This window comes from Phoenix dactylifera, chromosome 1 (assembly GCF_009389715.1).
Source record: "Phoenix dactylifera cultivar Barhee BC4 chromosome 1, palm_55x_up_171113_PBpolish2nd_filt_p, whole genome shotgun sequence".
Classification (NCBI taxonomy): Eukaryota; Viridiplantae; Streptophyta; class Magnoliopsida; order Arecales; family Arecaceae; genus Phoenix; species Phoenix dactylifera.
Genome location: NC_052392.1, coordinates 2,875,455 through 2,902,852, shown reverse-complemented (window position 1 = coordinate 2,902,852; position 27,398 = coordinate 2,875,455). Strand labels below are relative to the sequence as shown.

At 38.0% G+C, this 27,398-nt stretch overlaps 2 protein-coding genes and 2 long non-coding RNA genes across 12 annotated transcripts; 2 read left to right on the top strand and 2 right to left on the bottom strand.

The window, feature by feature from the left end:
• Window positions 1-34: 34 nt before the first annotated feature.
• On the top strand, window positions 35-1,438 carry LOC113462154. The gene is made up of 2 exons (XR_005510831.1): window positions 35-321; window positions 902-1,438. It is a non-coding gene; the product is annotated as an uncharacterized LOC113462154 (long non-coding RNA).
• A 1,026-nt stretch (window positions 1,439-2,464) lies between these two features.
• Window positions 2,465-19,556, top strand: LOC120110015. Of its 6 annotated transcripts, none has more exons than XR_005510800.1 (6): window positions 2,465-3,005; window positions 15,254-15,368; window positions 17,176-17,299; window positions 17,381-17,435; window positions 18,433-18,619; window positions 18,714-19,556. It is a non-coding gene; the product is annotated as an uncharacterized LOC120110015 (long non-coding RNA). The 6 variants fall into 6 exon arrangements; XR_005510799.1 differs by having other exon boundaries at window positions 2,469-3,005; window positions 17,402-17,435; XR_005510796.1 differs by having other exon boundaries at window positions 17,176-17,435.
• On the bottom strand, window positions 3,208-19,037 carry LOC120109999 (pleiotropic drug resistance protein 3-like). 4 transcript variants are annotated; one of them, XM_039123958.1, is made up of 24 exons: window positions 18,515-19,037; window positions 18,187-18,310; window positions 17,591-17,676; window positions 17,194-17,278; window positions 15,143-15,302; window positions 14,966-15,042; window positions 14,442-14,495; window positions 14,231-14,321; window positions 13,765-14,066; window positions 13,395-13,676; window positions 13,005-13,318; window positions 12,743-12,903; window positions 12,563-12,666; window positions 12,301-12,457; window positions 12,076-12,207; window positions 11,902-11,975; window positions 11,469-11,801; window positions 11,021-11,311; window positions 10,752-10,835; window positions 6,475-6,608; window positions 5,818-6,045; window positions 5,013-5,184; window positions 4,656-4,910; window positions 3,208-4,166 (listed from the first exon to the last, which is right to left on the bottom strand). In XM_039123958.1, the coding sequence occupies exons 1-24, from the start codon at window positions 19,000-19,002 to the stop codon at window positions 3,900-3,902; spliced, it is 4,455 nt and encodes a 1,484-aa protein (XP_038979886.1). In that variant the 5' UTR covers window positions 19,003-19,037; the 3' UTR covers window positions 3,208-3,899. The 4 variants fall into 4 exon arrangements, 3 of the variants coding, with proteins under 3 accessions (XP_038979886.1, XP_038979892.1, XP_038979899.1); XM_039123964.1 differs by having other exon boundaries at window positions 4,878-4,910; XR_005510795.1 differs by lacking the exon at window positions 3,208-4,166 and having other exon boundaries at window positions 4,791-4,910; window positions 5,013-5,174.
• Window positions 19,557-23,066: 3,510 nt separating the features above from the next.
• Window positions 23,067-26,651, bottom strand: LOC103721787 (pentatricopeptide repeat-containing protein At3g06430, chloroplastic). Its single transcript, XM_008812125.3, has 2 exons — window positions 25,907-26,651; window positions 23,067-24,548 (listed from the first exon to the last, which is right to left on the bottom strand). The coding sequence occupies exons 1-2, from the start codon at window positions 26,516-26,518 to the stop codon at window positions 23,439-23,441; spliced, it is 1,722 nt and encodes a 573-aa protein (XP_008810347.2). The 5' UTR covers window positions 26,519-26,651; the 3' UTR covers window positions 23,067-23,438.
• Between the last annotated feature and the right edge of the window lie 747 nt (window positions 26,652-27,398).

Below are 27,398 nucleotides of genomic sequence, written 5' to 3'. Positions count from 1 at the left end.
TTGCTGTCTACCAACTTTGCCATCCTTCTGCAAGGGGTTTTGGTTGTGGAAAGGCGAAAAATGTAGGAGAGATATTTGAAGCCTTTTTGCTAAGTCTTACAGGAAATAATGGCGTAAGATGCTGCATCACTGCAAACGCAAGGTGATTCTCGTTCAAAAATGGCACATGCTGGTTAGAAAATATCAAGTCAGAAGAGCAATGACGGAATAACGGTAGAGGAGTTCAAAGACAGCTCGCTCCTGCTCAAAAATCACACAATAAGCCAAGGCAGTTCTAATCCAATCTAGAGAGTGGATCAACTACTTCCGTTCTGCGCTCGGGTATAGGAATATTTAAAATCGATTTTTTTTTTTGAATTTTCAATCAAGTTGACTTCAATTGTTTAATGGTTCAGGGTCTTACTATATTTTGTTGTGGTGGGAGACTTTGATTTTCACAGTATCCTGTTTACGCAATTAAAAGAACATGGATGCTAGGGTGGCATGTTTTCAACTACGTATAGCACCATGTGTTTGTTGATTAGAGTTTCAATGATCGTAAAGGAGAAGTGGCCCTTTATTTTTTGTTGCCTTTCCTGGTCGACTCATTTGTTTATGTTACACAAGGAATTAAGCATTGAAGCTGAATTTTTTTGAGAACTTCATGGATTTCAGTGGCTAAAATCTGCATGCTCTAAAATTATATCAAGCTCTTAGGCCATTCACTCTTTTTATTCTTTTCTTTCATTTCACAGTTATCCTATGTTTTCTATCTTCACATGTAGTTTTCTTGAAAGGTGCCTTCACATGTATTTGGACACAAATGTTGTATTTCCTAATTACTTCAATAGGTTTTTAAAATGCCAAGACTTTCTGTCCATCTTAAATCTTCTGTTGTGTGATGTCCTCCTGTTTTTTCCAGATTTTTGGTTCCTTCTTCTTCAAATATCCAAATGTTCTGTGCCGAAATTAATGGAAAAGGTACTGAAATATAGATCAAACTCCAAAGCAGCTGCCTGAAGCTATCCTAGCTATGGTGAAGGTGCCTCCGTGTTTAAATATCTGTGGGCACCAAATCTCCAGCCTGTGATGTCCCCGATCAAGAAGTATATTTAGAGAAAATGGAAAAAAGAAGTGGATCATAGTCTCAGATCTCAATGCCAGCAAAAAAAAGAAAATGATTAGGATATTGTAGTGAAGTAGTCTGTCAGCTGGTGTTCTTCTCTACATGCGTGCTTTTTCGGGTTACATCCCTATATATGTGATTAATCTTTTCTGTTTTTGATTAATTTTATGTCAGATGTTTGATGTAGCTGGAGTTCATAGTTTCCCTTCTTGTGGGCTATTCCTGTCTCTGCCTTTAAGATAAATGCATTAAAATGTTGCATAGATTGAAAACAATCAGACAGCACCGAATCCAATCTTCCTTTTTATTTTTTTCACATCTCTGATTGCATGATTTCTCAAAAAAAAAAAAAAAAAAAAACAAACTCACTCCTCTAGCTACCTCATTTCTGTTGCTGATCTCTAGTCAAATTCTTGATATCTATTAACTATGCCAACTTCAACGTCAGCAGCCTCAAATATGTAATCAGGGTATCCTCTAAGGTGGCAGCGGGTAAATATATTGTGTCCAACTGCACCAATAAAACTTCTCCTGGAAAACCATACAAAAATCCTTTCTTATTCAAGAATAATAACGAGGGTCCGAGTTATCATCACGAAAGTGTACTGATAAATCTCAACGGCCAGTTGCATGTTTGCCAAAAGTGAGTTTTATATTTAGATGAGTAGTTGCGAATGTTTAATCTGCAAACTCTATGTATATTGTTTAAGAGAAGCCTCTGTACGACTTTTCCTTGATTGATTAATTATATTGTACCGGTGCACAGTCATGGTCTCAAACTAAAGCTACCTGAAACCATATGGGATGCTTAAAATGTGACAAGCACTGCAAACATATTTTAAGATTTTCTAGAACCATCTTGGAAGAAATTAAGATTCTTTAAAATCACCTTCAAAAGAATTGAAGGTCCCAAAATTCCATTTCTTGTCTTCGTTATGAGTAATGCTATGGAGCTTCTATCATGTGCATACGAACAGTCCTCTTGCGATGCTATATAGAGAGATAGAAAGATATGAGTTGCGAGAATTATTTCGATATACAAAATATTGGTTGATTATTGAACTATTAAATTGGATTTTTTTATCTCCAACGAACTCTTTGTGTGCATATAATGGGCGCCCTGAAATATTTTGCTTTAGAGATTGCTCTATATTCTATGGGTTACACTCTAAACTTAATTAAGCAAGAAAGTGGAGACTTAAAGATGAGGCACATGAGTCGCAGGAGTCCAATGTTAGAGCAAAAGGTTTGCTATATTCAGTTGATCCAAGCTTCTACGAACTAATTCAAATTGTGGGCATATTTATAAAGAAATGTCTACAGGCTTTTAATGTAGTTATGTATGTTGTCTACATGGAGTACTTTTAGTATTTATGAACTATATAAACAATCTATAGGCATATTAATATTAGTTTTTATCTCCTTATGAAATGCTATATGTTGTCTACACCAAGTATTTATAGTATTTATGATCTATATAAATTGTGTACATAAATCCTAATAGTAAATTTAAACCAGTCACGGGGTTTGAAATCCTAATAGTAAATTTAAGCTTCTTTTACGAATTTTTACACATAACCTCCCAGATTATATGATTGATAGATATTGCACCTTACAAATTTTTTTATAATATCCACAATATAGGAGGGGCTATCTCTAAAAATCCTTAGGTCTAGTAACTTCGCCGGACTTTTTGGTTGCACTTCCCACGAGAACTATTACATGGAAACCCTTGTCAACTTAACAATGCTACTAGACCTTTGCTCTCTCTCTCTCTCTCTCTCTCTCTCTCTCGCTCCCCCCCACTCTGTAGGTGTTCTTCTCGATCGCCGGAGGTCGATGATTCAAGGACCGCCGAATTGTTTCATAAACCCTAAAGAACGAAGCAGGCGATGTCTCGGTAACCTTTCAAACCCCAGAACAAAAGTAATCGCCTAGCCAAATCTAGTTTTTTATTCCATCCAATTTCTCCTTTGGATTCATACAAAGTGTCGTTTATAGCCTACTAGAGTTAAAAGATCGAATCTTGACATCACATTTGATCCTCGTTTGAGCACGGAAGAAGATTTTTCTTTTTTTTTTTTTTTTTTTGGAGAACGCTGAATCTGGATATGTTTCTTGTAGCGATGTAAGTGAAATCATCAGGAGAGATTTGGAGAAGTTTGCATGGTAGAGTATGTGGTTCTGTAGAATTTTGCTCTCTAATTATATTGGTTAAGGCTTGTCGATTGTGGTTATGCACGTATCCCGTTCTCGACTGGTACATCTACTTCCATGGAAAATGAAGAGCTTATAACGTTTTGCTGGATAGACATTAAGTGTATGCTTCAACAATTGCATACTTCTTGTCTCTTTCAACCTCTAATTTGTATAATTCACTTCTTCCATGTTTTGGAACCTGAATGTGTATATATATGTCATGCTTTGGCACATACTTGAAGCTTTTGTTATTTCCACTCAGGAATTTATGTAAGTTAATGGATAAGGATGACAAGGTCTCTTTCTAATTGCATTGTATAAGGATGAAAAAGTATGTCACCTGAAAAAAGTATTTCTTTTACTTTGTGCATGTGTGTGCGTGCGCATGCAGATGTGGATTATAATTTGATTGTTTTCGCCTAGTTTGGCAGTTAATTTATTAATTAGAAATTCTTTGCATTATGTTATATCCACCATACAGTACAAAGTCTTGGGTAAATGCATTCCCCATTCTAAAGTACACACCTTTCTCTATTACTCAATGTTGTTCTAAAGCAGATATCTTCTAACAAGTGTACTTGAACATGTATCTCTCTTACCTCCTTTGAAAATTCATTTTGCCCATACAATAAGCGAAAAGTGTAGCAAAGATGAGAGGAAAGGCAATAAGAACAACAGCTACCAGCCCTAAACGGTCATGGTGAAACCCAAAATAATCTTCTAAGAAAGAAGCAATTGATTTGGTTTCTCCGAACACTACTATCTCCTTGTCTATGTCTCCATATTGTGAAGTAAAGAGGCCATTCAGTGTCCAGGACAGGGGGCTGATATAATAGACCCAAATCCACCACTTTGGAATTTGCTGCAAGGAAGCCAAAAACAGTGAGTTTATATATCACAGAAGGTATCATACATAGAATTAATGCAATGTCTTCATTTTGTATCAAGCAAACATAATGAAAGTTTATCGTCAATTTCTAAAGCATACATTTAATTTTATATCTTCTAATGTATGATATCAATATATTTTCGGGACTTGAAAAGTTAATACATGATTGTATACAATAACAAAAGCCAGCCTAAGAGGAAACTAAAACATCTACATTCATGTTCACCTCTCATGTGCAGATACTAGCTTGTTGTGATGGAATCCTTTTGTTCTTCTTTTGAGTTCTACATCTTTTATCTAGTAGTCGTATTCAATAGATAAATAGCAAAAATGCGATGTAAATCTACTTTTTATATGTATGCATCCAGAAAATATGACCTGGAATGCTGAGTATTATATGAAGCTAATGTGGTATATATCTAGATCTCATGGATCAGTAAGGAAAAGTAAAGGGGAACTTACTGGGGCAGGTACAATGAAGCCTGAGAAGAGATTTAGCAAGGTGTAGAGGAAGGATGCCAATATAAAAGCAAATTGAACATTTGGGGTCAACGAGACAAGAAACATTCCAAGGTAAACAAAGTAGAGCAATGTGCAGAACATGGTGTAAAGGAACCACAAAAACTTATAGGCTGTCCAATAGTAGCCAATTGCTGGATACGTAATTATTGTAAAGAGTACCACCTGGAGAAATATATAGGGGATCTCAATGACCACCTGCAAAATAGAAAAAAGTATATCCTTATCAAAATTCAGAAAAGAAACATCCTTCAGTAGTGATATTTTCGATAAGAAATATTTCCAGGATAGCTTTTAAACCTGTGCAAATGAGTAGGCCCATGGAGAGTACATTCCTGCAAAATTCTCCCGGTATACAACTGTCCTTTCAGTTTCTACAAATGGTTTAACTGATGAGCAATTGTTGATACCAATGAAGTTTGTGGCCACATACATTGATGCAAGGATGTTGAACAAATCTTGCTGGTTGTTTCTTCAAACACAAAAAAAGAAAGAAATAAGATACAAGAGCAGAGCAGACTAGATGCTAAGTTATGAGCTGCTAGTACAAATTCTTCTGTTCCACATAATCAATCTTTTCCTTCATTGTTTTTGTTGTTGTTAAATTTTGGGTATAAGACTAGCTATGGTTATTTGGATTTCTGATCTTTGAATATAGCATTTATAGAAAGTTTGTGGCCCCCCTCTCTCACCTTGTTCAACATGGGTATCTGAGCTGACCATATCATAATTTTGGAAAAATAGTCCATAAGACTAGACAATGAGCCTTCTTTCAACTACTTGAGGTAGGCTTGAGCTTTATGAGTTCTTCCTACTTTCAACTCTCATCAAGGTCTACATAATATAATTATCCTGTAGACTTCGAGATCTGGATAATTCATAGATGTTCTTGAGAACAAGGAACTACTCCGTTTTACATAGAAGTACCAGTCTGCCTACCATATTGTGAAGCTGTTTCTGCTATCCAATTTCTTCAGAGTATGCATTGCCATCTCTTAGAATCAGGCTTTTTCATCTTGATTATGCCATGTTATACATACTCTTCCGATCAAGTAATTTAGTGATCAATATCTAGTGCATATGTAAGTTGAACAAAGGGACTTACACTGTCTTTCCATGCTTCCAGAACAATACTCCAAGTGTTATAGATGTGACAAGCATATATATAATCCGCACCAAATTGTATGAAGGACTTCTCCAATAAGACAAGTATTGTTTCCACAGGCAAGCTTTGAACTGCCCCCAGCTGTTTTGTGCGAAACGAGTTGGGAAATTCAGGTCTTTGGAATCTGGTGGTGGTGAGCTCAACTGTTGAGCTAACTCTTTGGTGTCCCTACAATAAAAAACAACAAAAATGATAAAGTGGCAAGTAAGAAGTCATATTTTGGAAAAATAGAACTTTTTTACTTGCCAGTTATTATATCTCATGAAATCATCAATGCCATTATATCTCAAGGATTTAGGTGTGGATTGTGCTGGTCTGTGCCGCCTGGCACATATCATGCCAGTGCCGAGCTAGCATGAGACATGGCCATGTGCCAAGCAACCTGGGGTGCCAATGCATGTCAACAATTGGCACAGCATCGCAGCTCACAGCACATGCTGTGGCACTAGCATGCATACTCAGAAGCATTTTATATCTTGGCCAGTGAGAAAATTTCAGCATGTCACGTAATTAGTTTCACATGTACATATGTAAATTCATGATATATATGGATGATCAATGTCACTTAAAATGGGTATATGAATAGTTAATACTTACTTGTATAGAGTTGACTCTTTATAAATGCATGCAAAATCTATACCCAGTTGCACCTCTGATGATGTAGAGGTAACCTCCAACATCCATGTTGCTGGGTTGTAGTTATTTTTGATTTTTGGCACTCTAGGAATACTCTGGAAATAAGAAACAGAAGAAACTAATTTAAATAATGAGCATAAGGACAACGTGCGTGGATGTCCAGCAATTGAACAAATATGGATGTAAATAAAGTAATTGGATTGTGTTTGAGTCCAGCAATCTAGTATATAACTATGACACAGATATGAACATAATTAGCTATAGCAAATACTGCATGCTCCCTTGTTTAGACTCTTAAGTACAGGAAATATTGGAGACAGGTTGCATGATATAAATTGTGTAACAGAGTTTCAGGTTTTCCTTTCCTACCAATTGATTTTCTATGTTTAAGGGTGGACCAGTGTACCCTCTCTTGCCAAAGATCCCTTGTTTAAGATTTCCATACACAACTCAGAACGAGATGATGTTAGGTCAGGAGCTGTAAATAAGACATTCTAAAAGCTTAGCAGATCATACTTGATCCATTGAATGCTTAGTCAAAATAGATGTGATAAGGCTTGCCAGTTAGGGATACAAAGTAGTCATATAACATGTCTAAAAAGAGTCCCTGACTACTTCATCTTGATCCGGTATCCAATTTGGAATAATATATTGCAGACAATAGGAAAAGTTAAGATTTAATTGGGCAGAAGAAGTTATGATGTTTTAAAGTTGATAGATTGCACCATTCTAACGTAAAACAGAAATCAAAATAGATATATATATAATTACTGAACAGGGATGTTTCATGCAAATTCCAATCACCAAAGCTCGCTTTGTCCTCTCACTTTGCTCATGCTCTCCTTGCTCACAAAGCAGCATACCGGGAAGAGGTATAATTGGGAGTTGGAACCTTCTTATGTGATCAATGACATTCATATGACAGATATGTAGGTTGGTCATTGGGATTATCATGTGATAAATGGTGCAAATAACAGCATGCAGCAGTGAACAATTCTGCAAAATTAAACTCTTATTCATCATTTCTTTCTACATATGTGGAGCAAACAGTATACAAGTGATTCATCATGTCAGATGCATAAGAACCATGTCCACAATGTCAGGCATGACACAGTTAATAAATAAGTAGCACATGGGGGATGGATGACAAACTTGAAATTCCCAAACCTCTGCAATCAAAGTGTAAGATGGACCAATAAAGCAATATACTATAATATTTACATAGCAATGTGGCATGCAAAATGGACAGAGTTGCCAAAACATCACTATAGTCCAGACATATTACGAACCATCAAAAGGACAGTCTTGATGGTTCTGAGTTCAAATATAGCATCGACACAGGTTTTAATCCTTCAATGATCAAAATGTTTGATGTATTATGGAACACTGGAATGGCATGTCTGGATGATTGCATGATCTAAAGGATGTAATGATATGTTTTCTGTTATCTTTCAAAATAATTTCCAAGTCTTGATGAACTTTGTAAGTCATGTCAGTCAACTCTGGGATGCCATATTTTGTACAGTTGTGTTATACTAGACATTTAAGATTCAGTGAGCTGGTCCTGACCCGTTCACGGGTGACGACATAAGGTTTGACGAGCATGATTGTGATAAATGGATTCGATTCGCCTTATAGTGAGGAGCTCGGCGAGCGGAGGGAGCACAGTTAGGGGATCCTGCTTATTCCCACCCACAAGCGAGCTCCGGGGGGAAGACTGACTCCCAAAAAGGAAAGGGATCACCTGGCACTGCTGTCAGCTTAGTCCTCTCTGTCATTTGGGAAAGTACGTTGTGTATTTTATAGCACACGAGATAGGCTTGGCTTAGAGCCTACACCAATACCAATCTATCTGTTCTATCTGTAAGAGTTCGATCTGTCTTCCTGAGATGAGAATTTGTTTTGAAAGAGTAGGTTCTTTGGCACTAAGCCTTGTCAAATTTTTATAGTGTATTTTCAGAAGATTTCATGCTAATAGTTAGTTTCCATCTTTGTTTTATGTACCATAGTGGGATCTCATTTTGTAGGGGTACTGTTGTTATTTTGGCAGCTAGCACATGTGTCAGTCACACATCTCTGCATCAGCCTGCATCCCTCCTCCAACTTCTACGGGACCAAATTTGAATGTCGAACCTACTCACTTAGTACTACTCCGATCTTCTAACTCTTTCCTAAGCTATCATTCTCCATCACTTATCTAACTTATAAATTATCCCACTTGCATGAGGCTGCCTGCAACCTTTCATGACAAGTGATTACCCTCTTCTCTTTTCTAGGTTCATCCCTTTAAGACACTTCATGACAACTCCACCTCTCTACATGAAGCTCTGTTAATCTCTATGTGTGCAAGCTAGCAAGTGCATGTCAAGTGAAGAAGATGCCCCTTGGTTTGGATAAAGCACCTTTACACTTTCCTTATGAGGCTTGTATCCAGATTTTGTATATCAGAGAATCTTTTAATGAAATACTACGCTTCCTTCTTTGCCCCCAAAATTTTTGATTGTTCTTCCTCATTCATTTGAAAATCTTGGGTTAGTGGTGACCTAGTATACCAAAAGTGGAAAAAGGGATCATCAAGCTGGTAGGATCCGCCCTCTTCACAGGGCTTGGTCTCCTTGGTTTCCTTTATCTTGATTCATTGTTTTGTTGCGTTGATTAATTGATTTTGTTGTAGCATAGATTATCTCATGTTATTGTTTCTAGCTGTTAAAGTTCCATAGCTTCATTGTTCTTCTGTCAAATTTGGTTTCTGGTTTTCCAGGTTTCTTACCATGGTATTAGAATCACACAAACTACAATTTGAGAAATATACTACTAGAAAAATTACTAGGCTTCTTCCTTATAAAACTGTTGCTACTTATGCTTAATCTACCTATGCCTGTATGGCTGGGAAGAATCAAATCTTGCTTGAGGCTACCTGGCCTTCCTTTCAGGTGCAAATATCTAGCAATCACATTTATTTGCTTCTATTCAAATATAATCTTTCTGGTATGGACGTTAGTCTTGAACCTGTACTAACAAATATATTGTTAGGCTTCATATGCATGAATGCACATTGTGCACTATGCTTTTAAATTGATGAAAGATAAGTTTCTGAGAACTGTAAATGCACTATTCTAATAGTGTTCATCCATTTAGTTTTTAGCAAACCAAGAATAAGGATGTTTTGGATGAAGATAGGTAGGATCAGGGACTCAAGTCCTAGTGGGATGTCCCATAGGACACTAGGACGGGATACTATCCTAAGTGTCGGGACAGGACAGTCTTATCATTGTCCCAACATCCCGATCGGCACGTCTTGGGACATCTCTGTCCCAAGTATCAGGATGGGGCGGGATGGCGGTGCATCCTATTCCATGAAAAAATTAGGACAGCTCCGTCCCACAGGATTTAAAACCTTGGGTAGGATGTTACTTGCATTTCCACCATTCAAAAAGCTGCAGGTACAAGATCTCTTTGCAGTATCCACTATTCAGTGAACTGAGGAGCATAGGTCACACATAAGATGCCTTTGTTCTAAAACTGAATTTAATTTTTATTAAAGAAAATTAGGTGCATATAATTTTTGCTCCAAGGTTTGTTAAACTGGAAATACTAGCTGTTCTGTATAGTTATGATTCTTACAGTCCATCCTATTGAGACGTACATCAGTTGACACTGTGTTATAACAATTCCGATGTACATATGATTTTTATTTACCACAGTTGACATGCTCATATGACGTCTATAGTTTAGCTTATTCCTCTGCATTGACAGTATTACAGCATCTATGTAACATATGGTATGTTTGATCATGAGGTTATCTGCTATTTTCTCAAACCAGAATAATATGCTGTGATATAATAGAACACTTCTACAGCAACACAGAAATCTCATGCAGAAAGTTTACTTAGCTGATGCAAAAACTTATCCATTGCTGGACTGACATCTTGTAGGATGCCAGCAGCACATACTATATATATATATATATATATATATATATATATATATATATATATATATATATATATATATATATATATATATATATATATATATATATATATATATTCTGCAACAAGCCCCAGCAACAGATCCATCTCCAGATTTGTTAAAGGGCGTAGATTGAAGAGAGAACAGCCAAATTGTTACAAGCATTTGTACTTTTGTAGGCAACAGAAAAATCAACTTTTACACTCCTTTGACATAATCCAGATAGTTTTGATGAAGATAGATGATCATGTATGTGAAAAACTTGCCTCAAAGTATTCAATAACTTTACTGGAGTGCGGTCCCAGTGGGCCAGTATAGATTAATTCTCCTCCTCTCTTCATTAAAATCAGCTGCAAGAAAATTAAAAATGTGTCTTAACGAAAACCAAAACAATCAGATAATACTAAGAACTTACCAAAAATATATTACATGGATATAGTTGGTACAGATTAGAGTAATACCTTGAAAAGATAAAACCTTCCAGCGATACTAGTCCCAAGAAAAAAGCTAAGGGGAAAATAGAAGAACTAGTTACCTCATCAAATGCCTCAAATATCTCAATGCTAGGTTGGTGGATAGTGCATACAACTGTTCTTCCTGTTTCAGCAATATTTTTCACTGCACGCATGACAATTGCAGCTGCTCTAGCATCCAGACCGGATGTTGGTTCATCCATAAATATAATAGATGGATTGGAAACAAGCTCCACTGCTATTGTTAGTCGTTTCCGTTGCTCAGTAGATAGACCATTGACCCCTGGTGTCCCAACTAAGGCATCTTTGATTCCTTCAAGCTCAATGACTTCAAGGACTTCACTTACGAATTCCTGAAAAGAACAGATAGTTATTTAAGTTCAATAGATAAGGAATTGAAGAATGAACAGTAGGATCTATTTCCACAGGGTATAAATGCTTCATTTATGAGAGTTGTCAAGCTTCTTAAAAAAAAAGTAAATGGCACATTTTATGTATAGAATGACTTACAGATCTTGTTTTTGGATCAACTTGAGGTGGCAGACGCAACCAAGCTGAATATATTACAGATTCTTCTATGGTAATTTGTGGAGAATGTATATCAGTCTGCTCACAGTAACCTGATATCCTAGCAAATGTTTCCTGTACCTTAGGATACCCTCCTATTTTTATATCTCCTTCAATTATACCTCCAGTTTTCCTTCCAGCGAGAACATCTAAGAGAGTTGTTTTCCCTGCTCCACTGACACCCATCAATGCAGAAAGAACACCAGGCCGGAATGCACCTGTGATATTATGGAGCAATTGGAGCCTTTTTTCTGTGCAGCCTTCTTCTCTCATTTCCTAGGACACAAGCAAACTGTTCGTCAACATTCTCATGGTTATTGCCAATTTTATAAAGTTCACCACAACCTAAAATGTCTGATCTATTTGACATGATTACCTGAGGAGTATCAACATAGTATTGCACATCCAGAAATGCTATTGTGAGGGGAATAAAAGGTAAAACCATCCTCCCTGCAACATCAAATATGATATTTTCTGGTCCACTTTCTTGAAACATTTCTGCACATTCTATCCTTTGGTCTTGCACTAAAAATGGAACAAATAGTCTTACCAGTTTTGGGTTCGGAAGTAGTTGGACTGGATGCAACAGTGGACTTATTTGTCAGGTTTTTTGGGCTAGCAAGATCTCCTTGTATTAGAGAAAGCTTCTCACGAGATATAATAGCACGAGATGTCCCGATAGCTGAACACAGTGAGCTTTTTTGTTATTGCAAGGAAAAATTAGGGTAGAGATGTATCTTCAGCTTAATGGTTAGAATGGGAGAGATGTACTTACATCTTTTAAATGTTAGTGCCAGAGTAAACGCAGTATTGAACAAAAGAATGTATCCAAGCAGCGCTCCTGCTGAAATCCAATAAAAGTAGCCATTGTAGTTTAGTCCACGGCTTGTCAAGACTTGATGTCCTATGGTGGTGATGTTTGCTGATGTAATCTGCAAAAATAGAATGATGATAGCAGAAGGGACAGTTAGAACATTTGGGTCATGTCTGTTCATTCAATAAGAACTAAGAGGACTTATATGATCCATTAATTTCACCTTTTGCCATCTTGGTGCAAGAAATTCATTTACAGCTAAGCCTATCTCCGCATATGTCAGTGGAGAGATCCAAAATCCCCACTTTAACCAGCCAGGTATTGAGGCTGCAATAGCAAAGCCACTAAGTATGTTTATCTTAGAATGCTAGCTTAATCAATTAAAAAATGGGATTGGGCATACGTCGTGGTAGAATGAAGCCTCCAAACATAAGTATCACTACTAAAGCTAAGGTACCAATGATAGTTGAAGTCACTATTGTCTGGAAATATGAGGCAATAAAATGGTATAGGGATAGTGACATTTGATGGACGAGAAAATATAAGAGTAATTGGCGGAAGAATCTGCAAGAACATAAGAAGAAAAGGCTGGTTAGAAATAAGAATTCTTATGACACTTTTTATCACATACTTTGAAAGAGTTGGAGTTCTCGGATGACATTAACCTTACTGCCTCAGGACTATACCCGATAACATAGTAAGTAAGAGATGTCCATACTAAAGACTCTATTAAAGATATGGGAATCTTTAGGATAGAAGCTGGAATAGCATATGCCCATGCAGGATAGAAGTAAAAGTCCCTTTGTCTGTAGAAAATTGGAAGTCTTGATGCTTGCAGGGACAACTGTGGGATTCCATTAACCATAAATAAGAGAAGTCCGAAATAAAGTGAACCTAGATAGTAACTAGAGGAAACCATATCGATTCCCATTCGAGTACGCAGAAATACAGTCATTGCGATGACTGCACCCATTGCAAGCTGCAATTTAGAATAAATAAAACATGTCAGTTGTTGAGCATCAGTGAGTTAAAGAATGATTGAGAGTAGCAGCAACCTGGATTGTTTTGAATATATAAATAAATGAGTTTCTTTTCATGAGAAGCAATTCCCTTGCTGTGCAAGCTTTTAATAGTTCCCATTTTGATAGTGAATAGGTATTGAAGGATAGAGCATTCTTATGGCATTGGGACTTGTCATAAGGCTTTGATAGCTCCTCATCAAGACTCTGTCCAATGTGATGTGTTTTGAATTTTTCCATGAATTGATCTACAGAAACATATCTATAACACTTGTCTTGACGAGACCAGTACTGCTCTTGATCCTTTCTAGACAAAACCTGAATATGAAAAATTGAACAAGTTAGGTGAAATAATACAGAAGCATATAAGAAAAATAGATCAGACTGCCTAAAAATTTGTAATTACCTCCTGTAGAAAATCGGCTGCTCCTTTTCTTTCTGGGCATCTGAAACCACATTCTTCAAAAAAGTTGAGGACATGACTACGAGGGCCATGGTACACAACTTTTCCTTCTGCCATTAAGATGATGTCGTCAAAAAGATCATAGGTCTCAGGAGCCGGCTGAAGAAGTGAAATCACCACAGTAGATTCTGTTATGTGAGCAAACTGTTGGAGGCAAGTGACAATTTGGAAGGTTGTGGAACTGTCTAAGCCGGTGGATATTTCGTCCATAAATAGAGCCTTCATCGGTCCAACAATCATCTCTCCTATTCGGTGCAATCAGAAGATAGCGTCAATAATCAGAAATTAATTGCAAAAAGATTTCAATAAGTTTCATGCATTGGAAAGTGCAGGTGATCATGCTGAATATTTTTATTAGAAAACCCATGGATAGCATATAATCCTGATGCAATTAGCTTTTTCATGGCACCTGTAGTCAGTCTTTTCTTTTCACCACCTGAGATGCCTCTTCTCATGGCATCCCCTACTACTGTGTCTGCACAGATGTCCAGTCCCATGATCTGATAAGACAGAATAATTTTAAAATATTATTCTCAGGAGTGACAGGATTGAGGATAATAACTATAACCATTTATCTATGGATCTAGAAGCATGATTATGGTTCTCAAAAACAGAATTACCTTCAAGATGTAGTCTGTTTGGAGACTTCTTTCTAATCCCTCCACTGATATTGCCTATAGTAAACAAACTGAACCTTCAGATATAGGCTTGACATAACTGAAGTGAAAAAGCTATAACACATGGATATTGCACTTAACATCATATAATGTTAGCTATGACTTCTTGTATCATTACCCTTATTTTATGAAGAAGGACGGATCCCTATGAGTGTGCTACAAATGTTCACTTGAATTAATAAATTTGTCTTGCTTCAACCATCTTTTCTATTAAGCCGAAGGGTTCATGAGAATTAATGTTGTGGAGGAACAATAGAGACAGTCTTTTTGTCAGTAGATTCGATGCTTAAACACCATCAGAGTAAACATTTTTTTTTCCATATATACAACAATATTTTGATTATGTTAGAGTAGACAACTTTACGACTTGTTTGATATTTAATCAAAATCTCAGCAGTTCATGTCTATAGCAGAAGCCCATTGATGTAATCAAGGAGGAATAGAAAGAAAAGAAATGGTATGTCTACCTTCATGTATGTGTCTATGTCAGGTTCAGGGATAATTCCTGCCTGCTTCTCCCGTCTGCTAACCTCCTTCATAATTTCTTCATAGCATATACTAGTCTTAGCATATACTATATTTGCTTGGATGAATTCTAGTTATTGTCTCTAGAAAACATTCTAGAGGACATTTGAGCAACTTACCTGCTCTGCTTCCAACACCTTGAAAGCGTGCTGAAAAATCCAATATCTCTCTCACCGTCATTTCAGGAATATGTAGGTCATATTGGCTTATGTAAGCTGATGTTTTCTCAGGAACAAACTCCTCCAATCCAAAGCCATTGTACAACACTTCTCCTCCCACCTGTAAAAAGAGGTTGCTAACATCAAGCATTGGACTGTGGCAATGAAAATCAATCTGTTTGATTAGGTTTGTCCTTCACTTCACATACTACTGATTTTCTTGTAGACAAACTAATTGAAAAGATTCATAAGGGGAACAAAAAAAACTATGCATGATTAGATAACAGCATTTGTTTACTAAAAGGAAAGCATATCGGACAGTTAGACTACTTAGACAAGCAGAGATGGTGTCCACATGTCTGAGAAGTTGTAGTTTGATTAGTTATTTCCCGGTTGCAATGGGCCTGCAAAAACAATCACTTCTAAGCTATATTTCTTTAAGCTTTTCGTTGTTGAAGTAGCCACTTGTGGAGGCCAATGGCATGAAAATAATGTAGTTTTAACTGATATGGAGTTGAATTTAAGTGGTATAGTATGGATGATTGAGGTACATCCTTCTGTTTTGATACTTGTTCTCTAATATATTATAGCATTCACAAAGAAGTTGCTTAGGTCATGTAATACATAATAAATCAGGTTGATGAAGTGGAGATGTGTAATGAAATGTTGTGCGAGCATACCAGGAAGCTCAAAATTAAGGGAAGGATTTATTAGATAACAATGAGGCAGGATATAACAACCTAGGACCTTACCAAAAAGGCTAGTTAGAAGATATTACTGAGGTTTCTTGGTCCTGTATAAGTACCTAGGATCTACCCATCACATAACTAATGTGGGACTAAACACACGACCACACGGATCCTCCCCCGTTTAAACCCTGGCATCCTGGCCAAGCTAAAAGTCCAAATCTATTCAAATCCAATCACAAGTATTATAAATCCAATCTAGACTCATGTTGTAGTATCTTTTAGTCCACATAGGCTATAGGCCAAGTCTGCTTTGATACTATTTGTAATAACGCAGGATTTCACACAAAAGGCTAGCTAGAAGGTATTACTTAGATTTCTTAATCCCATATAAATAGTCAAGATCTACCCATTGCATAGCCGATGTCGGAACAAACACGCCCGCATGGGTCCTCACACAGGACATGTTGTATGACTTGTAATTTTGGACAAGAAGCTGAGTAGCATGGGACATGAGAATCCTAAAGCCAAGGAAGTTAAAAATAAGGAAAGATGGAACTAAAAGAGAGTAAATTAGAGAAAGTTTAGGAGTATATGATTGCTTTAATGTGAAAATAGGGCCATTTGCATATGATATTTGTTGGGTTATATGATTACGATGCATTCATTCCCTGTTTTTTGGATCTTCCATACTAAGACTTATTCAGTTCTTTAACAAATCTAGCTTGCATATCTGTACATGATGATATTGTTGATTTAAACACTCCAGCTTTGCCTTAAATCTTGGTTTGCTATGATATATGGGCCCCAGTAGAGATCTATACTTCTTTCTCTTCTGATCAGGAAGACTGAACCAGGAGGTACCTTGGAAATAAGTCCAAATGCTTTAACCATGTTACAGACAGCATGTAAAATAAAATTAATAGGAATAACTTCTGTAGATGTGAAATGGTTAAGTTAAAATGGTTTTAGAAGATTTATCTTAGCAATATTCCTAGTGTAGCTGCATTGGCAACTGAATATTTGCCATGACCAAAATATTTAGTTGAAGCAGTAAATTATCAATTAAGTGGCACTGTAGGTAGATGTTTCTATTTAGAGCAGTTATAACCAGTTGAATAGGTTGGAACATTCTGGCAGGTTATGGTAATGTGGCCTCCCAAGGAAACAGTTAAGCTATCATGTCAGTTCTGTGGTTTTCTAGTTTAAAGTTGGAAGTGGAGGAAGATTGTTTGAATTCTAATTGTCATTATTTTGTGAACCTTCTAGAGAAAGAAAATTGCTGCTATCTGATTTATGATTTTTCAGAAGAAAAATAAATGAAACCTTGAGAGATTTGTCTAGTTTCCCAGCCAGTGCAAGCAGCAAAGTAGTTTTCCCACATCCTGGAGGCCCAAGCAAGAGTGTCATCCTGCAAGTTGAACAAGTCTAGGTTAGTAAAAGTTTAAACAAAAAAGAGTATGAAAATTCCTGCCAATATTCTGCTTTTCAAATAAATACAACTGAACAAAAGCATTATTTCTTCTTTCCACAGAAACAGTTATCAAAGGGCTTTAATCCGCGAGAAGGTATGTTTTCAAGTACTTTAAAAAAATAAAGGAATTATAAATTGTCACCTTTGATTTCTGATAAAACCATAGAAAATTTCTCAAAAAGGAAAAAGACAAACAAAAAATTGAACATATCATTTCAAATATTGAGTTGACACATCTCTAACACTTTCCTCGAGGGCTTTACGATCCCACTGATGTCTCTCAAAATGCTAATTTTAGCTTCTTCAGACTTCATGCCCGGCAGCTTTGCAAGACCCTGTTCCACAGAAAGCTCTGCATTACTCGCATTGCAAAATTGCATCACTATTTAAAATGATTGCATAAATCTCCATTGATCTGTTCCTTATTAGTCTCCTCTACAATCTGTTTACAATCGGGGATGAGGATAATAGGAACTTTGGCTTTGTAGACACAATCAGATAGCTTATGTGGACTTCATAAATCCTCACTCTGCTTTTCTTTCCTCGTGGAGGACTACTGTCCCCATTGATGGTTCTTTTTTTTTTTAAGCTCCTTTTGTTGTTTAGCATGTCTATGATAATCAGCGATCTTGCATTTTTCCTTTTCGTAAGATAACAATCATTGAGGTGCAGTAGTCTTAAGTATGGAATATCTATGTATAAAAACATCTGATCTGGGGAATTAACATTTTTAGATCCTTCAAATATTGAAAGATATATCCATCAGTTGAATATGAACGGTGAAGCGGCACTGCCCTCTCTACCATTCATAAGCATAAGTAAACAGAAAGCTACAGTTCACTTACTGAAATCTTGCTCTTGACAGCATTCCATAAAGTTGGGAGGGGCTTCCCTTGAACTACTAAGCACTCTGCTTCCACACACAGATTCTTGTATCGCACTTCTATAGTTGGCAGTTTCACATTTACTCTGTAGAAATTATGGTTATAGATCCATCCAACTTAATATACATAGTTATCTTAATTCACTAGATTATATATACATATAAAACTGCATGCTTATTTACACACATGCACATTTGATTGATGCAGTATTTTGTGTCTGTAATTGGAAAGATCAATTTACATGCCAATAATAACATAAAATTTGATTCAAAAAGAAAATGAAGCCTACCTGTCTATTCTCTCTCTTTGCTTCCGAAGCAGCCGAAGGTTATCATTCTCGATGTGCTTGATGAGATTCTCAATGAACAAGCGCCTCTCTAGAGCTCCAAGCTTGGTAACATCAATTACGTTCTTCTCCTTCTGTTTTCCATCACCATTTTGATCAATGTACTGATCAAAGAGTGATTTTCTTATCCGTTCAAATGTAGGCAACCTCTCAATGGCAGCCCACTTCAGCTCATCTTCATCATCACCCCTTGTGGAACTGCTGAAACTTCCCCGAAAACTTGATGCAGCAAACTGAAAGGATGACCTTATGCTCCTCCCTATCTCTTCTATCTCCTTACCAACAGACTTGTCTTCGTTTTTGCCAAGCAACTGAGCCATCTTCTCGGGAGGTTTTGAGCCCTTTGCTTTGGAGGCTTCCAAGTAATGACCTGAAATATATAAAGCAGTCGTGTGAGTCCTTTCAATGTATGATGGCGTAGGACACTGCATCACTAGAACTTGCTCACTAGGAAATCTTCGTGGGAAAGAAATAAAAGAAGCGACAGAAGTTATCGATGGTATTTTAAAATATTTTATATTTTAAGTTCCTATCTCTTCTATCTTTTAAATATATAAATCTTGTATCAGTGAGCTGACTACAACTCTTCAATGGCTCTCTGCTTTTTATATATCTTGTGGTGATCACTCCAAATTCTGGTAATCATGTAACCAGCTTACGCAACCAACAGCTTGTGTCATGGCCTGAGCATTAGCTCAGTGCTGACACCCCCACTTCCGAGAGTGGGTCCAAGGTGGGGTAGGAGTAGTTTGCTTCCCTCCTATTTCCTGCATGGAATTGTCCGGGCTGGGTTCACAAGTGAAAATCTCAGAAATGCCCGAGTACCTACTCTTCTCTTACAGGGATTTGCCCCCCTATTGAGAGAGAGAGAGAGAGAGAGAGAGAGAGAGAGAGAGAGTCATGAGGTGGCATGCTCGCAGCTCTATGCTTGTATTTGATAATGATAGTTCTAATGTCCTTCAAAAAGAAGAGATATCTTGCATGGTTACTGTGATAGAAATGCTTCCAGATTATTATTCTTTATGTTATGCAGTAAGATAGCATTGGTGGCTTAATAGTTTCTTCTGTTTCATGAATTCAAATGGACTGTCACTATATTCTGTGAGATAGTTCTAAAAATATTCAGGTAATTCATTTTTTTAATTCTGAATGATTGAATTGTTTGCCGACTATTGAATGGTTTACAGATTCAATGAACTCGTTATAAAATATACAAAAAATTCATTCATCAAACATGCGCAAATAGCAGATATATGCATTTTTTAATTTTACTACTTTTTCTATTCTCTGCTGACTCTCCAGTGCTTGCTATTTCCATTTGCAGTTTCACTTGACCCACCCAACATTAATTATCTAAACCTTTTTTCTGTAAGTTAAACATCTTTTTCTTGATTTCTGTGATACATCTCAACCATTTGGAACTTGCGAATGATCTTTTTTCCTTTTTCATCAGAATTTTAGTTTGAATTGCCAAAGTTTCAATTTGTCTTTTTTTTCTCGTTTTTTCTACGAGGAACATCACGTTTCATCATCGATCATCGGTGGAATCTGATGCTAGCTGAGTTGTATACAAGACAAACAACAAAACAGAGTTAACTCGAAGCTAATTTGAGAAATAGTTAGCTTCAGTAAGAGTAATGATGGATAGAAATCTGCTTTCTTGAAATCCAGAGCAAATCATTAACAAATGAAGATGGTTCAATCTGTGAGACGTCTTGTACTCAAATACCAGAAAAAAAAATATCCCATGGAATTCTTGGAGAGTAAGTGTAACAACCCAAGACCTCACCCAAAATGGCTAGCCGGAAGTTATTATTTGGGTTTCTTGATCCTGTATAAGTACCCAAGATCTACCCAGCAAATAACCGATGTGGGACTAAACACACGCCCGCACGGGTCCTCACATACTCCCCCCGTTCAAGCCCTGACGTCCTCGTCAGGCTAAGGGTTCATATCTATTCAAATCAAATCACAAACATCACGATTGGCCCGTGGTCAGCCCCAATGGATCTGTGCTGCAGTGTCCCCTAGTCCACATAGGTTATGGGCCAGGTCCGCTCTGATACCATTTGTAACAACCCAGGACCTCACCCAAAATGGCTAGCCGGAAGGTATTGTTTGGGTTCCTTGATTCTGTATAAGTACCCAAGATCTACCCAGCAAATAACCGATGTGGGACTAAACACACGCCCGCACGGGTCCTCACAGTAAGCTACTTGGAAAGATTACCATATTAAACCTTGGGATAAAGCATCTTGCCTGTATCAAAATGAGGAGTAACTCTCTTGCCTTCTTCAGATGAATGAGATAAACAATTCAAAGTAGGCCAAACTACCGATGACTGAGACCAAAATATTTTTATAACATCCATTCTAAATGCTGCTGCATCTTATTGACCATGACCAGGCTATTTTTTAAAATTTATCGCTAGGTCTATGGAAGAAGTGTTCTTTATTAATGCTCTCAAGGACAGAAGGAACTGAAAGAATCAGCAGCAGCATCCCATGGAATTCTTGGAAAGGAAGTAACTTCTAAGCATGTGGATTGTTTGAAAGCTTTTGAAGACTGTCTTAATCAATGAAGGTTAAAGTTACCTGTCTGCAAAACAAGTGAAGAAATAAAATTATCATAAAATTCTGAAGTATCTCAAATGTCAGACCTAACATACCTTGTAAACCAAGCAAGGTTAGTGGCCAGTTTGCCGTCAACATCAAGTGAAGCCTGAATTTGATAAGATTAAACTAGTATGTCACTATGAGAATGCAAAGGTGGTCATTTCGAATTCCAAATCCACCACTTATTGTAAAACAAGCTAACTTAAGAGGCCACATGATACTACGTGAGAGAGGAGGAAAAAACACCGAATCATTCATTGTAAACTTGCAGAGGAAGCACATCAAACTCCAAATCCACCATACATTGTAGAACAAGCTGGTGAGCTGCCTGGTTGTAGAAAACTATGAGCAAAGGCTGACTTCAGTAATTAATCACGTACCATGTGGGAACCAAGTCATCCTAAAACAGAAAAGCATCACAATCCAAACTGGTAAGACCTTGCAAAACAATCAGTGATTCTGACTCAGTCATAGTTAACCAGGAGGAAAGGTTGAGTATGGTCCATAGACAACTGAAATATGAGAAGTGATAAACTATCAGGTCCTCATGAGATTGCAAAGAGAGTACCCAAATTGCAGTGTCACCATATCTTGTAAAATGAGCTGGGTCATTGGCCAGGCTACAGTCAGTCATGAACAAAGGCTAACTTCAGTTCTATGGTCACAAAAATAGTTCCTGGATGCTGTTCATAAAAGAAAATTCTTAAGAGATTTGAAGAATGCTACGGTGGGGGGGAATCAGTGTTACGACTTACAAATTCTAGCCATTTACTGTAATTATCTGTATGACTAAAACAGAAGGTTTTAAATACAGGTAGCGGCACTAGTGCTAGTTTTTGGCTAGTACGGTAATAAACTGTCCCATATTGACACACGGTACAAAATTTTGTACCAATCCTAAATCAGGACCGCTCTTGAACCGCTAGTAGCCGGGGTGGTGCCGGATGTGACGTACTCATACGTGGGACTCGAGCCAGAGCTCAGAGGAGTAGCTGAGCCGGGCCCACGGGTGGGGAGGGTATGAGTAAAACCGGTCGGGGTGCCCAACACACGGCCATTTCTGCCCGCATCGAATATTCTCCTGGCGGGGCGGGGGCCCGGTTAGGGGCTGCTACGCGGGGGTGGGCTTGTCCCTTCCTCCCCCCTACCCCTTTTCATTAGCAACAAAAAAAAAAAAAAACCTAAATCAGGACAACGAAAAAAAACCTTTTTTTTTCTTTTTTCAGGATTTTTTGTTTCTATGCATAAAAAGGGGATTGGGCTGCTTTTGTTTTGTATGTTTAGTGTTTCAATTATATTTTCAATAGACACATAATGCTGGAGTGTCGATATCAATGAACTAGCAATATTTATAAGTAAAATAACAAACATAGTATATTATTATGATATTAATAATTTATAAAAATAAAATAATCAATGAAAAAATAAAAACACCATATTACAGGGTGTTATCCATCCTCCAATATATCTGGAATTCAAGTAAATTGGAAAAAACTCAGCATAGATGTCCCTAATTTTCTTGGTTTTTGTCAATTTCGGCCTTGAAAAAAAAGGGAAGTGGGGAAGAAGAGCCTCTTTGGATGCGAAAGCTTTCCTCCAAACTGTGGACGTCCTCTCCCCACCGAGGCCCTCCTCCGCTCTCTTTGTTTAACACTGAATCACATAAAATTATTCTATCTGAAATAGCCATACTTAAACTTGAAAGTATCATAATCTTCATTCGTCCTTCAAGATCATAAATGTTAATTGTAATGCAGCAGAGGACACTGGTTTCGGTCCGTTAAGATGTGGACTATTCTCACTTTGATCATGATCTGGTGAGCATAATAGTGAATTAGCGAACGAAAAAACAGATAGCACGCAGCAAAGAGCAGTCAGAATGGAATGATGCCACAAAAACTAATCAACATAAACAAAATTTTGACCAACAAATATCCATAATTCTTTACATGCATACATTGTACAAAAATCAAGGGGCAGTGACAGGAAGGGCTTAATCTCTGAAGTGGAATACCGAATTATGTCCTCCTCTTGATCTTTCATTTGGCCCTGCAGCTGCTAGCATTGATAAAGGAGGTTAAACCCGATAAGAGCAAGTCCATGGAGTAAAAGCTGGGGATCAAGATGGCATTCTACATTCTTCGTTATACCAGTCCTGCAGTTCCAGTAGAAGCATCGTATCTTTGTATCATTCCGGAAAGGTTTAAGGTTTGGTTCAATCCTTGACCTCAAGGTTGCAGCACCAAGCACCTTCATTTAGCTAAAAGATCAACCCCAAACATCTTTGGATTCTCCTGTTCCAAATCATAAATCTTGTCAGTCATTCCTTCCTTCCTATATGCATCCACCAAGATAGAATATGTTGTGGAATCTGGAGTATAGTGCCTATCCTTCATACGCTTGAACACCCTCTCCATCTCCATCAGATCTCCTGCCTTTGCACATGCAGATATCACAGCATTATAGAATGAGGTGTTAGTTGGTATCTCCAGCCTTTCAGCTAACTGAATGCTGCTCACTACCTTATGAAAGAGACCAGCATTACTGAACCCTTTAATCAGACAACAGAAGGTCTTGGTATCAGCTTTCATCCCCTCAGCACGCATCTGATTGAACGCATGGTCCATATTTTTTGCATCACCTACATCTGCAAAGGCCTCGATCACATTATTATAAGTAGAGGTAGTCCATGGAAATGCGAGCCTCCGCATGTATTCCATCACTGATGTCATTTTGTCATACATTCGTCTCTTTCCATAGGCACCAATCAGAATGTTAAAAGTGCGTGTTTCTGGTTCAATTCCAAACCCGCGGAATCTCTCATACCATTTTTCCATTAGATCAACCTCACCTCTGTTGCCAAATAAGCTTAAAATGATATTCATAGTCCAGATATCTGGTTTGCAAGCAGTACTCTCAAGCATCCCAGAAAGAACTTTCTCCATCTCATTGAATTTTCCAGCCTTTCCGTAACCACTAAGAACTATGTTCTGTGTGACTGTGTTTGGGGTTATTGAGCGGTCGCACATGTCCTGATACAAGGAATCAACCAGTTCAAATCGGGAAGCTTCCACACATGCTTTTATCAGTGTACTGTATGTATAGGCATCTGGTTGACAAAGGGGCAAGGTCTTCATTTTGTTGAGGACTGAAAATGCTTCATCAAGGAGGTTGCTCCTACAGTAAGCTGCTAGCAAGGCTGTGTAAAGTTCAGAAGTGGGTTGCAATCCCTCTTCCACCATATTGTCAAAGAGTTCCTGTGCTTGGTAGGCTTGACCTGATTTTCCAAGTAGGATCAGGAGTTTCATATATGTGCCTTCTTTTGGATAATAAAAGGGTTGTTCTTTGAGCATCTCAAACACCTATACCAAGGTATTGGAAATATATCACATAAACCAGGCAACTACATAAAAACTTTCGAAAATTCTAGCCACCAACTCACCATATTACTAAATAGCTGTTTTCAAGGATGATGGGATGGAAAATGTAAGTGTTATGCTAGAAGAAGATTAAGATTAAGCACTTAAATGATCTAAACAAGATGGAAATTCACAAGCATTGCAGAAGGCATGAAAATGAACTCTTGCTCAGAAATGAGACCTCTGGCAAAAAGATATAATCTTATGGAATCTCAGCTTAAGTTATACTAGTCAACAACCGAACAGAGATGGCAAGTGTTACGCCACACATCAATGTATTTAATAGTTGAACTTACCCGGTAAGAAGGTACTTATGTATGATGAAGCATTTATGCTGGCTACTACCAAAACTTGATAAAGCTCATATCATCGATTTGGGTTGTTCATTACAACATGTTTCACAACTCACATCTATAACTTGTTCTTAGGGTCACATCTTTTATTCGGTTGGGTTGGGCATCAATCTATTAATATCTTCTTCACTGCACCTGTTTTACAATGCATGCACACAAGCATGCACCAGGAGGAGGAAAGAGAGTTTAAAAGGAAGAACCAAAATACAAGTTTGAAAGAGGCAAATGGACAAAGAGAAGGATTAGAAGCAGCATGGGCATTCCGTTGCTCAAGAGTTGAAAGGCATCTCTCTCAAGAGCATCTACTTCTTCTCCTACTAACCACCAGTACTGATATCTCTTACTCCCAAAACCCCATTTCCCTTCTCATCTTGCAACCATCTTTCTTCTTGCTTCCTTTCTTTACCATATGACATGCTTATAACCATCAAGCCTTGTCCGAGCAATTCGGGTTCGGATTTATCTCTCTTTTTCAGTTGCCGTTCCTACATAAGCTAGCCTCTTATGACATTACAAGATTTTTCACTTCCAAGATAATGTCAATATAGGATTACTTCAAGAATTTTAGGGATAAATCTTAATTTAGATACGAATTCCAAAAAACTTAAGCTATTCTTTTTTCATGAGGGTGTGGAACTTCTGTCCTGAGCCACTGATCACCCAATTATTTCCAAGCATACGTAAGATAAATCATTATACAAGCCTGGACCAATGAACAACTTTCTCAAGTAATTACATTTAAAGGGATACCCCATAAGTAAAGCTAAATTAACACAAAAACGTGACTTTTTTAATGAATTCAACCTCACAAACTCATTTTTCAACCAAATTCACAAATTTTTAATCATTCGATATACTGAAAAAGAAGCAAAAGCAAATCTTTGAAATCTACAGCAAGAAATAGAAAAGGGAAGGAAAAAAAAAAGAAGAAAAAGAAAGATGGCGAACCTCGAGGGCCTCCTGCCACTGCTTCTTCTGGATCTTCTCGGCGAGGGCCTCCGTGACGGTGCTCACCCAGGCCTTGGCGGCCGCACGGTCATCGACTTTCTTCTTAACGTTCTTGATGGGAGTCCTGGGAGGCTTGGAGACCGCGGCCTCCGAGACCCCCGGGAACTCCCCCTCCTTCCAGTGCCGCTTCTTCGGGGGCGGCACCGCCTTGACAGCGGCCCTGCCGGCGGCGACGGAGGAGGTGGTGATGGAGGGAGAGCTGCTCGAAGCGCCGGCCTTCCTCACACGGTCATTGACCTTCTTCTTGACGTTCTTGATGGGAGTCCTGGGAGGCTTGGAGACCGCGGCCTCTGAGACCCCCGGGAACTCCCCCTCCTTCCAGTGCCGCTTCTTCGGGGGAGGCGCCGCCTTGACAGCGGCCCTGCCGGCGGTGGCGGAGGAGATGATGAGGAAGGGAGAACTGCTCCAAGCGCCGGCCTTCCTCGTCCGGGAGCCGAGGGCGCAGCGCAGCACCCGAGAGAAGCCGTCGGATTCTCTTGTTCTTGGCTCGCCGCGCGAAGGGAGGAGGAGAGGAGGCGAGGCGAAGGAGTAGAGCGACCATGAAGAGGCCATGGCTTGGAGTGAGCTCGGAGTTGGGAGCGAGAGGGATGGTGGGTGTATGTTGTAATGCTTCCAAGAAGATACTTATACAGCGTCACTTTTTTTTCGTTGCGTACCTCTTTTGGCTTAACAAAAAAAAAAGAGAGCCTGCGGAGGACCTCAATAAAACCATAAAATATGTACCATAAAAGAAAACTATAAAATAAAACTAAGTTCAACTATAGAATGGTCAGTCTCATGTATTCGTATTAAAAATATATGAATCATCATTTCAGCAATATATATATATAGTAAAATATAGTCAATTATTATGATGAAATATTTTGAAAAAAAAATCATCAAATAACCTATAAAATATGAATAACTTAAATCATCATTTAAACATGTGGAAAATAATTTCTGTATTATACACATATATAAATATCACTAGCCATACAATTTTCAAGCACTTCCAATGACTTTTTTTCTTTTTGTATTACTTCCATTTAAAAAAAAAAAAAAAAGAAACTGAGAAGTAGGATGAGAAGAAATTTGGTGAAATAGGCGAGGGACCATAAAAGCAAACCCTAGTTCACTGTTAATACTCAACCAACTCAACCAGTTGCCATGCATACCGGCATGGCGACCAATATAGTATCCCTTTTTCTAATGGTTGGGTTTGAACGAAGTGCACTTGAGGCAAGCACTCATGGCTGAGTTAGTTCCACGCATGCCTCCTAGAGTGGAGGCCTGTCCAGTTCTTGTTGGGGTGGTTAGTGAAAATTTTTAAACACTAGTGCAATTCAAGCAGCACATCACAATATTTTGCATTACAAACAGGGTCGATCTGGTAGGTCTGAAAAGCCCAGGGAAGCATAAATGAGAGCAGATTCAGCAGTCAGGCAGTCAGTTT

What these genes read in the sequence shown, in the direction of transcription:
- LOC120109999 (XM_039123958.1), bottom strand. Translation starts at nt 19,002, where the DNA reads ATGCAGTGTCCTACGCCATCATACATTGAAAGGACTCACACGACTGCT. An exon ending in CAGCCGATTTTCTACAGGAG is followed by an intron (nt 13,677 to 13,764) that starts GTAATTACAAAT and finishes TTTCATATTCAG; the next exon opens with GTTTTGTCTAGAAAGGATCA. An exon ending in AAAGAGTCAACTCTATACAA is followed by an intron (nt 6,046 to 6,474) that starts GTAAGTATTAAC and finishes TTTTTATTGTAG; the next exon opens with GGACACCAAAGAGTTAGCTC.
- LOC103721787 (XM_008812125.3), bottom strand. Translation starts at nt 26,518, where the DNA reads ATGGCCTCTTCATGGTCGCTCTACTCCTTCGCCTCGCCTCCTCTCCTC. An exon ending in AGTGGCAGGAGGCCCTCGAG is followed by an intron (nt 24,549 to 25,906) that starts GTTCGCCATCTT and finishes ACCTTGGTATAG; the next exon opens with GTGTTTGAGATGCTCAAAGA.